At 42.9% G+C, this 12,772-nt stretch overlaps 1 protein-coding gene and 1 pseudogene across 1 annotated transcript in view; one reads left to right on the top strand and one right to left on the bottom strand.

Annotated features, from left to right (window-relative positions):
• Positions 1 to 12,772, bottom strand: part of LOC126263237 (5-hydroxytryptamine receptor 3A-like) — a 245,169-nt gene that overhangs the window by 48,885 nt on the left and 183,512 nt on the right. The window contains exon 9 of the mRNA XM_049960321.1: positions 12,424 to 12,573. Coding sequence (XP_049816278.1) covers positions 12,424 to 12,573 — 150 coding nt within the window. The remainder of the gene's footprint in view (positions 1 to 12,423; positions 12,574 to 12,772) is intronic.
• Positions 4,278 to 4,449, top strand: LOC126191724 (U2 spliceosomal RNA; annotated as a pseudogene).

The following is a 12,772-nucleotide window of genomic DNA, read 5'->3' as shown; positions in this document are numbered from 1 at the left end:
GGCAAAATTTGGTTATGAAACGGAATTTATACACCGTGATGGTACTAAAAGTACTGTAAAACTCCGGAATTCCGAGTCTGTAATTAGGAATGTTAGGGTTTTTAATATTCCCATAGAAGTAGACAACTCGAAAATAAAAGATGTCCTTTCAAAATATGGGGTTGTCAGGCAAATAGTCAACGAAATGTGGGCTTCGCATTTCAAGCTGCAGTGCTTTAACGGCATTCGCTCCGTGGAGATGGAAGTGAAGGCAAACATTCCCTCCCACATCTTTGTTGACGGGCACAAGGCGCATGTTATGTACTCAGGGCAAACCCCTACATGTCATGTATGTAACGAGTCTGGTCACCTCCGTCAGGACTGCCCTCGCCGTGTTTTTGTGCTAACAAATAACCTTACGCAACGCCGGAAATTAACACTCAACGATTTGTTGCCAGCCAGTAATACAACAGAGCCGGCGGCTGTCGTGGATCCTGTTACTACCTCTGAAAATGTTACACTTAATGTTAATGACTTTCCGTCTTTAAAACCTGCATTAACTGCTGAAATTCCGTCCCGTGACAGCGAGATTCCCACTAAAAAGCGTCCTCTAGAGGACACTGAAAATAATGTTGATGAGGACTCTTCCTGTGAAACACCCGTTGCCAGGAGGCCGAAGCCCAGTCCTGAAGATCTGTTGGAAGTGGAAAAAGGAGATGGAATGCAGGTCGATGTGGCTCCCACTTCCGCACAAGGACTTTACCGCCACGAACAAATAGTGACGCAGCTGGTAGTGACCTTTCATGGAAATGTGACCCTGAGCCTGAGGTCACGACTGAAATAACCGCATCAAGTGCACAGCCCATACAGTGCGAACAGTACGAGGAAGTACCAAGTAAACAACCTGCTGACTCCGAAGCGCAACGCCGCGCCGAAGGAGGAAATAAACAAGCATCACCGCCTCGCCAGCAAGACAGCACAACAGACAACACGCCGGAACCAAATATTGACGACTCGCAAGCCACGGCCGTTGCCCCATTAAGCCACCGCTGGCGGCAGCGACCGACACCGGGTCTTGCTGTCACGCGTCATCAAGCGAAAGCCACACCAGAGAAGAAAGACATCAAGAAAAAGAATATTAAACATGAAGTCATCAGGGCCAACACTGACGAGGAGAAAGAGAATGGCCACAGTGACTTATAGCAATGCATTGTCGGGATTTCAGGATACTTTTCTTCTCAAGCTCTTTGTTTAAAAGCAGTGCAAATTTTTCTAGGAATTTAGTACATGTAATGGGCACACAGCTTGTAAAGATCGTGCCTTGTAGGGAAGCACGTTGATGCTATAATCATACCGATCCTCATCCCAAATAGCTTCTTATGGTATGTCTGTGATGCAAGCTTATATCTAGTGGTCGTGCGGTAGCGTTCTCGCTTCCCACGCCCGGGTTCCCGGGTTCGATTCCCGGCGGGGTCAGGGATTTTCTCTGCCTCGTGATGGCTGGGTGTTGTGTGATGTCCTTAGGTTAGTTAGGTTTAAGTAGTTCTAAGTTCTAGGGGACTGATGACCATAGATGTTAAGTCCCATAGTGCTCAGAGCCATTTGAACCATTTTTTGCAAGCTTATAGCATTACTACTATTAACATTAATAAAATACAGTCACCCTTGAAATTGGCAGTACTAAAAGAATTCTTGTACCAGTCCGGGACAGATATCGCGTTGCTACAAGAAGTTGCGATAACGGAATTTCGGATCCCAGGCTTTATTGAAATTGTTAATGTTTCTACGGAAGCCAATATCGGTACAGCCATTCTTATAAGGGAAGGCATTCCGGTGACTGAAATCGAACGACTAGAATCAGGAAGAGCCATAGGCATAAAAATCACGTAACATTGCGCCAGTGCGGACGGTATTTGCTTCGTGATACATTACCTGTGTTAAAACCGACCATTTACCAATTGCGGAAAAGGTCGATATCGAGTTGATGTATGGCTGTTGTGATCAAAATGCCCAACGGGCGTGTGCTATGTATGCTGCTCGGTATCCTGGACGACATCATCCAAGTGTCCGGACCGTTCGCCGGATAGTTACGTTATTTAAGGAAACAAAGTGTTCAGCCAGGTGTGAAACGTCAACCACGACCTGCAACAAATGATGATGCCCAAGTAGGTGTTTTAGCTGCTGTCGCGACTAATCCGCACATCAGTACCAGACAAATTTCGCGAAAATCAGGAATCAAAAACGTCGGTGTTGAGAATGCTACATCAACATCGATTCTATGCACCAGGAATTGCATGGCGACGACTTTGAACGTCGTGTACAGTTCTGCCACTGGGCGCAAGAAAGAAATTGCGGGACGATGACAGATTTTTTTGCATCCCTTCTATTTAGCGACGAAGCGTCATTCACCAACAGCGGTAACGTAAAATCGGCATCATATGCACTATTGGGCAACGGAAAATCCACAATGGCTGCGACAAGTGGAACATCAGCGACCTTGTCGGGTTAATGTATGGTACGGCATTATGGGAGGAAGGATAATTGGCCCCCATTTTATCGATGGCAATCTAAATGGTGCAATGTATGCTGATTTGCTACGTAATGTTCTGCCGATGTTACTACAAGATGTTTCACTGCATGACAGAATGGCGATGTACTTCCAACATGATGGATGTCCGGCACATAGCTCACGTGCGGTTGAAGCGGTATTGAATAGCATATTTCATGACAGGTGGATTGGTCGTCGAAGCACCATACCATGGCCCTCACGTTCACCGGATTTGACGTCCCCGGATTTCTTTCCGTGGGGAAAGTTGAAGGATATTTGCTATCGTGATCCACCGACAACGCCTGACAACATGCGTCAGCGCATTGTCAATGCATGTGCGAACATTACGGAAGGCGAACTACTCGCTGTTGAGAGGAATGTCGTTACACGTATTGTCAAATGCATTGAAGTTGACGGACATCATTTTGAGCATTTATTGCATTAATGTGGTATGTACAGGTAATCACGCTGTAAAAGCATGCGTTCTCAGAAATGATAAGTTCACAAAGGTACATGTATCACATTGGAACAACCGAAATAAAATGTTCAAACGTACCTACGTTCTGCATTTTAATTTAAAAAACCTACCTGTTACCAACTGTTCGTCTAAAAGTGTGAGCCATATGTTTGTGACTATTACAGCGCCATCTACCACAAAGCGAAAAAAGTGGTTCAACTAAAACATTCATATTTCTTTACGTACTACACGAATGTGTAATAAAAAATGGGGTTTCCTATTTAAAAAACGCAGTCGATATCCGTTTGACCTATGGCAGCGCCATCTAGCGGGCCAACCGTAGCGCCATCTGGTTTCCCCCTTCATGCTAGACGAGTTTCGTTCTTTGTAGTTTTTTCGTTTGATACTTATTTCGTGAGATATTTGGCCCGGTCACTATCAATGGACCATCCTGTATATAGCAAACAGGCTCCATAAAACATGTAGCAGGTAACAGCACTGAGCAGATGCATGGAGCTAGAGAAACGACTCCTTCACTGCACTTTGCTGGGACTGTCGCGACAACACGTCTGCTTCCCACAGTTTCTGGAAGCCTAGTGCCCAGGCCTGGGGGCAACTATTCAGCGATCCCAGCACCCGAGCGCCATCGGGAACTACTGACTGATGATGACGTCACAAACAGTGACGTGGTCCATCCTCACATGTATAGACAGGCGAAAGAAAATCGAGTAATTAAATTGCAAAAACACTCGCCACATGTAGATGGTCTTGTGTGCAGAGGCCCTCCTCCACGAGTTGCCTATGACCCACGCGATCAAGAAGGTAGCCAGATTCGTACTGAGCAGTAGTTCGCTATTCACCCGGCCAGAGGGCGCTTCGAGTGTCGCCACCGGCTCAGTCCAGCGAATGCGGAGCAAAAGTCGGCGTCCTTTGATATTTGATACCCAGGAGAGCACCCACCTCTGCTCTCTCTCAAGTGGCTACTAAGCCGTGGCTTCTGGCCAGCCACTGGCTGCAGACACTGTGAGACAAATTGGTGCGGCTTGGACACACGGTTCTAAGCTTCTAACTGCAATTCTACCTCTGACACAGATTCTCCCCAGCTTAAAAAAATCTACTTTACCCAGTCCTAGACAGGGATGTTGTTGTCCATACACGTCGAGTTTCCCACGCAAAATGTAGAGTCCTCTCTTTTATACGAGTTATTTTCGAAGGTAGAAGAAAGCGGAGCGTACACGCATTTTTTATCATTATTTTTTGTGAAAATTCTGTACAATAGTATGGCATAGGTATATTACTTCTAAGTATTCTCTCATAGTTAAAAAAATATCTGTTTGTATCAGCTTAATGCCTGCTACATCTTGCAGCACAGGACTATAAAATTAAACTCATTTTGGGCTAATGACAGAGTGATAAGAACATGCTCTACCTCTGTCACAGGATGCATCCGCACATTCGAACTCTGTCAAAGTAAACAAATGCAAAGTTTCTTAAAGTAGCAGCAGAGAGGAGTAGTAAACATTAGGTATATACTGTAAGTAGGCTGTTTAGGTTTATATGTTGGTAACGCCGTGTAGCACTCTGTATGAAAATCACTGACTGTGCTGTGTGAAGTATGTGGCTGGTTTGCATTGTTGCAATATTTGCTATTGTAGTGTTGGGCAGTTGGATGTGAACAGCGCGTAGCATTGTGCAGTTGGAGGTGAGCCGCCAGCAGTGGTGGATGTGGGGAGAGAGATGGCGGAACTTTGAGAGCGGACGATCTGGACGTGTGTACGTCAGAAAAAGGAAATTTGTTAGACTGGATGTCATGAACTGATATTATGACTTTTGAACACTATTAAGGTTTGTTCTCTACCAAAATATTTCATTCGCTAACTATGCCTATCAGTAGTTAGTGCCTTCAGTAGTTAGAATCTTTTATTTAGCTGGCAGTATTGGCGCTCGCTGTATTGCAGTAGTTCAAGTAACGAAGATTTTTGTGAGGTAAGTGATTCATGAAAGGTATAGGTTATTGTTAGTCAGGGCCATTCTTTTGTGGGGATGATTGAAAGTCAGACTGCGTTGCGCTAAAAATATTGTGTGTCAGTTTAGTGATGATCAGAATAAGTAAAGAGAGAAATGTCTGAGTACGCTCAGTTTCGCTCAGCTGTTTGAAAATCAAATAACGAAAGAGGTTTACCAGCACAGTAATACATAATTTTCCAAAGGGGAAGTTTCAATACTACGTACCACCTTAAGAATTCTGTGATAAAGCTTATTTTATGATGATGGTCAGCCCTCTTTGTTTAGGTGGGAGATTGAAATTTCGTTAAAAGATTTCACCGCAACGAAAAAACTCCTGATTACCGCTTCAGCTCGCGAATCATATCCGTGATGCTCTTGCACTCGCTTCCACCAGCCCAGCAGTATGTCTTTGATATCAAATTGACTGACTAATTAATTAAATTGATCATGAAGGTCACTTTGCATAGTGAATAACCTTTTTTTCTTCAGTCGGATTAAACTTGCCAGATAGCTGAAATGCCCGTGTGGAGTTGGTAGTATCCCATCGGGCGCCTCCCCACGTGATAGATAGGAGAATGTTCACCGTATATGGTGGACACCAAGAAAATAAAATGCCCGAGGCGGACCATAACTAGCAAACTACTGCCTTGCAGCTGAGAGTTGGGTCTTCAAAGGCTAAGGAAAGAAAACTTTGAGAAAAAAAATTCCTGTCCTCCATTAGAGGTTAGATGTAGAGTTGATGGCCCACTCTGTAAAAAAAAACACCTGTTACGAAACGTCAACAAAGAAAAGCCAGATGGATAAATAAGACAGACATGGAATGGACAAGGCAATGGAAGGCAGGAACCGAACGATGGAGACAAGAGAAGTAAGAAAAGAAAGAACAAAATCGGATTTATTCATCAGTACTTGGAATGTGAGATCACTATACCGTCCAGGAGTTTTGAAAGTGAAGCTAGACCAAATAATGAACCTGAACCAGAGCACCATAGTATAACACTAACGTGCCGTGAAACAAGCTAATGTCACCCTCTGGGAGGATTTTGAAAATTGAACACGCGTGTGTCTTATCGACAAAGGTATCGGACTTTAATTCTGAATTTGGTGAAATTAACAGAAAAAAATCAAAGGGCCTTTAACCTTGGGAGTTAATGGAAGTGATAACATCAAAACTGAATGAGAAAATGAACGGTCGCCAGCCCGATTGGGCACATTATTTTAGAAGTATACGTTTAAGAAAACTGAATATTGGTTATTCAAGTTACTTTCGTTGAGCTTTCCCTTTGAATAGCAAACAGGATAAAATCTGACACGGTGCACTCTGAACTGTGTTTAGCAGCAGTTACCAATAACGCACACGTCAGTAAATTATAAGAAGTAACTTTGCACCAAGCTCATACCAATGACAGCTACACTCAAGAGCATTACTTAATCAAATACTTAAATTTTACTGCATGAAGTGCAGAACTAAATTTGGACATGAGGGGCTTTTATCTTAACTGACACAAAAAATCAATAAGATGAATAATCTCATAAATACACTGTTTAAGCTCCTCTACAAACATCAGTTTTCCCTAGCAACTGTAGTAGTTCAAATTTTCTCCTAATAAGTGGAGAATATGATGGAGACCCATCAACTAGTATAGTTTCTCTAGTCAACTCTCTCTGATTATTACAGTAAAAAAGGCTAATTCAAAAAGATAATCATTCACTTCATTTGGAGTAGTACATAATTTACTTTGTAAGAGAATAAAACCCAACACTTGGCTTAATTAACTTCAAAAAAGGAACCATTCATGATAGAAATCAAAACCACACTATTTTTGAAAATGAACTTAACTTATTTGCCCTTTTATCACCTGTGAAGAAGGTATTTTAGTCAATAATATTTACACATCTTGCACTGTATTCCTACAAAACTATACTTTGTAATAAATTAAGCCTAGTTTAGCAAAATCCTATCTAACTTCACTTTTGTGGTTTTAACTTTAACTTTTACTACTCCTTTTACATTAGGCAAAAATCACTTTAAAACACTTGAATGCAAGAATTCTTCATTTAAATCAGGATACTCGGTTTTAGTATCACTTAGGTGCGGACCCTGCATAGGTTCATGATCAGGATAGAAAATATGGTTCTGGACACAAATTTGTTTTTGTGATTAATATTCAAACCACACACAAATTAACTGGTCCATGCCCATATACATTACTGCATGTATGAAGTTAGTGAAGCAGTGGCGAAGACTGGTGGCAAGCGACATGGCGGCTAACTGTACTCACAGCTCGTGATGTTCGAATTATGAGTTAACGAACATTTCGCTCTCATTTCAGTATATGGTCGAAAGAGTCAGCCTTCAGGAATTGTGAAACGAACCCTGCCGTCCAGAACCGCGTGCCACAAAGAGCACAGATTCACCACGAGATGGGGAAATTCACAGGCGTCTATTGTCTATTGAGGCCTAAGTGCTGTAGTGTGTGTGTGAGACAGACAAGAACCCATGTCATACGGAAACCCAGTGGAAGCCGTTTGTGGCCAAGGAGATGTAGCAGTGTTAAATATGGCAGACCTAAGATCAGCCATAAAGGGAAATATTTATGAAAACTATTTAATACTGTAGTAATGCAGGGAATGAAGCCACAGTAATTTTAATCTACCATCCTTAATAAATTATCATGGTGACCCCAATAAAACTTGACTATTGATCGTATCTATAATAGTTTAGCGTTTACAGTTAAAGTGAAATTCACAAGTTTTGTAACAAAGATCTCAATGCTAAAATCTGAATGCTTCAATCAATCTTAACGATCGACATTTCATATAGAAGCATATCATTAAAATGACAAATGTTGTAAATATCAACTCTGTAACTTCATTTGTTTAAAAGATATAGTAAATTTAAATTATCATTATTTTCAGTTAAGCATCAGATCATCATTTCCTCCACACAAAACACAATGAAAGATGACAAGCATGACACCTTCTTGAGTCATTAGGTAATAGAATATTTGTTGTAAAATTTAGTGCATAACAGTTACTTTTGTTCTTTATTTATTTATCAGAAAGCACATTGGTGCAAGGCTACTGGTTGTGACGTTCATAGCAAAGAAGGAAATTGTATTGGTTTTACGTAAAATAATTTAACAATGGATATTACTGTTACTTTATCTAGCACGTGAAAGTGGTCAAGCTTAGATTATTTAAATATGTTAAAATGTAAAATAAGCTGTAGCCAATCAGATGGGCGGCTTCAGGATAGGAAACTGCCCCAGTCAGTTCAGCGAGGATATTCGGCGCGTGGGGAACGCGGCCAGGGACGGGCAGAGGGACAGTGCTGGTGCAGACGCGAAGGCGGACAGTTCGGCTGGAGACACCAAAGGGTACAGTTCGGATTGAGACGCGAAAGCGGACGGTCTGTCTTTAGGCAGCTGGGAAGTGAAACGACTTAGAAAATTTCGCGTTGTGTGGTATCGCGGGACTTAGTCTCTGAGTGGTGAGCAGCCGGGCGCCTGATGTGAACTCGTAACTTTTTGGGTAAATATCGACGTGGAGTACTGGACTTGTGTTTCGCGATGAGACTGTGAATGATCGAACTGTGTCAAATGGTTAAGTGCTCGAGTGTAGTAGCAATTCTAAATACGATCACTTCGCTGTTTGTTTGCTTTCTGAATAAACATTATTTTAACCAAATCGCAACTGTGAGGCCTACATCATTTATGGGTCGTTAGTTTAGTTCCCGATATTATTATTACTGTTATTATATGTTATATTAACTTTGTATTTCGCAAACTTGCCATAAGCCAGACAATTTAACCAAAGGGTCACAAGTGTCTAATTTAGGGCGTGTTATGCGACACGTGCCGTTCAACCCCTAGACGAGTTTGAGCCAACACATTTCGACGAAGAGGAACCACATGTGAGCCCGAACACCTATGGGATCCTGCAACCCAGGGTGAATTCAAAGTTCCAGCGACAGGCAAGAAGCGGAAAGGTGACGAAGAGCGTAGCGGAAAAAGAAGTTCTAAGAACATCACCGCCTGGGCGAGCATCAGCCATCAGGCATCGGGAGTCGGAGTATGCAGGATCGATGACTCGTTCGCGGCCTAGGAGGACGTAACACCGCGACTCTGTTCTCTTAACGAGGGAGCAATGTCGGAGAAGAAGCTGAGTAGCACCGTAGTGTAGTGGTTGTAATACTAAAGTGTTGCATGGAGGGTCGTGAGTTCAAAACTCAACTGGACTAAACAATTTTAATTTCTATATTCGGTTCGAGTACATTCTAGCGGTATCCACAAATGCCGAGCAACATTGTACTGGAATGTTCTGTAGCTGTATGTATACTGTATTTGTTCTGGCCGGAGGCAGTTCGCTCCGCGCTCTTGTATGTACAAGTGCTGAATAAATCTTCGTTAAGTGAAGTTAGTGTTCGTCATTCATCTAATTACACCTTCTTCTACGTGACAATATTCCGAGGTGTTAAGATTTTCCAGCGTGATTGCGAAGACCCGTATTTGCCACTGAAAAGCTCTTGTCTACGAGTAGCGTATTTCACATGTAGTGCAGTAAATTTTATATTGACTCTACAATTAGTATATTAGGTGTTTTTCAATATAGTAGTCACGCTGCCGATATTTAAGCCTCGCGAAACCGAGGGAGGGGAAGGGCGTTTTTTATGCGAATCTTTTGAAATATTATAATCTAGTCGTGTACTTTATATTTTAAAATGTTGAAAAATTATTTATTGGTTTTAATTATTTGTTACATCAGAAACCGTAATTGTTTTGAATTAAAAAAAAAAACGTAACCCAGAAACATAATTTTTAGTGATGTATGTGACTATACACAACAGATATCATATTCATATTTTCATTTTCAGGACACTCCTTACACATCCATATAACATTAAGGAATATACTGTGTATAAAACTCAACGACAATGAACGAAATCTCTGTTTGTTAAATTTTTTGTGGTGGTCATAAACTATCCCTCCTCTCTGTTTATACCTTACAGAAAATGCGTTGGTATTGCTAAGATTGTGCTATGATAAATTTTCAGACGCTACTTATACGTAAGTACTTGTTTCAAAAGATGTTATTAATGAAAGTTAACAAGTAACGAAATTTATTTTTTCTTTAATTTGTAAGTGGTGGTCACAAAGTACGCCCTTCTCCCCCCACCCCCTCTCTTTCTTGGTAGTACACATTACAGAAAATGCGTTGTTACTGGAAGGGTCCGGTTCCATGTACACTTCGTTCTTAATTCCCATAGTGTTACCTGTGCAACGTCCTTGTTGACGTAGGATCTACTATTACATATTTAGCATGGCTTACTTTTTTTACTTTGTGTTATTATTTTTTGTTAATAATAGACAATGAATTCGTTTATTTTGGGAAATTTAACCATCTTTCGTTACCACGCAATGACTTTACGATAAAGGCCTACTGTTCATATGTAACATCCTTCAACCTAACAGCCACACTTGCCTTATAATGCAAAAACGTGGCTTTATAAGCGATTGTGGTGGCGCACTATTTCTCCCAACCTATAGCCGGCCCACCAATTAACCGGCACTTCACACGCTTCCGACAATCTGACGAGTGGCTCTGAACATCGAGGACACCTGTGGGCAGCTACACTCGGATTCCTCCCGTTCTTCTGCCCAACAGACAGAGATGTTTCTGGACTTTACATTAAAAAACTCCAAGTTTTGTAGCAACGACGTCACTGTCTTTCCTCTTGTGGCTAGTAACAATAACGTTTTACATCACTTGGCGCCGGCCACAGACCCCTTGTGAGTGGGGACCGCTGTTGTAGCATTCCAACCTGCAGAAACCCACTGACGTTGCTGTTCTCATGGGCAAGTATTAAGCTCGCCTCGTTCTCTGAGATGTGCCTTTTTGTGGCCATCTTCTACTGTGATGCCATACAGTAGCATCTGGTCGGTTGGTGGAGTCGTCAGTTAACTCTCTGGAGTGAAACTACTCCCCTAGGACAGTTGCCCAGAGCCTCTGCAGTTGGCAGGCATCTACCATTACCGTTTAAGTCTGGTCACCTGAACGCTACCACTTTTGCCTGTTCTCTGCAGTGTGTTCCTCATTTACTATCTTTGAATGCCCTTACTGGCTTCTGTCAGCCTTAAGTCATTACATAATCGGTGTTCACAGGTTCACTACACTCATTGTTTAGTAATTTTGAAGTGATAGCTATAACAGATGACAAGCACATTTGCACTGCACGAATCGGGCTTGTAAGGTAATTTTCATTATACATTTCGCCTTTGTTTAGGCAGCGAGTATGCATCACATTCAATCTGTGCTAGTTAGAAATGCTGTATAGAAAACGACACCATTGCGTTTGCGAAAGTTATGCCATGGTAGTACCTAAGGTTTACAAGCCAGTTTGTTTTGTCCAGGGACTCATGTTGGAAAATTTGGTATAAATTCAGAGTGAAATTTGTTCATAATTTGAAACTTCCTGGCAGATTAAAACTGTGTATCGGACTGATACTCGAACTTGGGACCTTTGCCTTTCGCGGGCAAGTGCTCTACCGGGCGTACGTCACAACACACCCGTTTAAGTTGATCGTTGATTCCTTGACTCAGTTTTTTTTTATTACAGAGAGCACGCAGCCCTCTGACCGAACACACTGAGATACCGGGCCGGCAGCCAACCGAGCTACCCAAGCACGACTCACGCCCTGTCTTCACAGCTTTACTTCCGCCAGTACCTCGTCTCCTACCTTCCAAACTTTACAGGAGCTAAGCCATGTCTCCGCAACATCCTTTCTTTCAGGAGTGCTAGTCCTGCATGGTTCGCAGGAGAGCTTCTGTAAAGTTTGGAAGGTAGGAGACGAGGTACTGGCGGAAGTAAAGATGTGAGGACGGGGCGTGAGTCATTCTTGGGTAGCTCAGTTGGTAGAGCACTTGCCCGCGAAAGGCAAAGGTCCAGAGTTCGAGTCTCGGTCCGGCACACAGTTTTAATCTGCCAGGAAGTTTCATATCAGCGCACACTCTGCTACAGAGTGAAAATCTCATTCATGTTCATAATTTGTTTGAAGTTGCACTTAAAGTTTTACAAGATGTAGTAGGCTTTCAAGGTCACGGTAGAACTTCTCGTGTTGGTCGCAACCCAAGTGTACGCATGGAGGGGCTCCATTACTCGTGTAAGTAAAAACACACGAAACACAATTCCTCACAAGAATATGAAGGAAGTTCAGTATCTACCTGCTGCAGCACCACACTCAGTAAAAATGTCTTCAAATCTGAGAACAATAAGCGAGGTTTCAGAGATGAGAAGAAGGTCAGTGAGGAGTGGGGAAGGTGAGCCACAACGTCTGGCTTGCTGGCTGCGACCCAACAATACGGGTGCTCTGGCGCCAGCTGAGACAGGTCAGCGCCGTGCAATGCGCCAGCACAGAGTTGGCCGACTTACCTATGCGAGGAGCGCGGGCGCCGCCCTCCAGCCACCAGCTGAGGTAGACCAGCACCGTGCAGTGCGTCAGCACTGAGATGGCGACCAGTGCCAGCCGCTCGCCACATGCCGAAGGCAGCCACAGTGACGACAGCGTCATCACCGTCAGTGCTGCAACAGCGGCGCCACCTTAACCTTTACCATTCTCGCTACAGCACCTAAACCAAACTGTCTTACTGCTATCACTCAGCCTCTTCTACACCTCTTGTAAACTCGAATCCCAACTACCTACAGTCTCTCCCGTCCTCGAGAACTCTGGCTCACTCCCACAGCCCTGTCAATGTGTCTTACCTTACCTTCATCTCCGAAC

Source organism: Schistocerca nitens, chromosome 6 (genome assembly GCF_023898315.1).
Source record: "Schistocerca nitens isolate TAMUIC-IGC-003100 chromosome 6, iqSchNite1.1, whole genome shotgun sequence".
NCBI lineage: Eukaryota > Metazoa > Arthropoda > Insecta > Orthoptera > Acrididae > Schistocerca > Schistocerca nitens.
The sequence above is the reverse complement of the archived record's forward strand: the minus strand, read 5'-3'. Positions and strand labels throughout refer to the sequence as shown.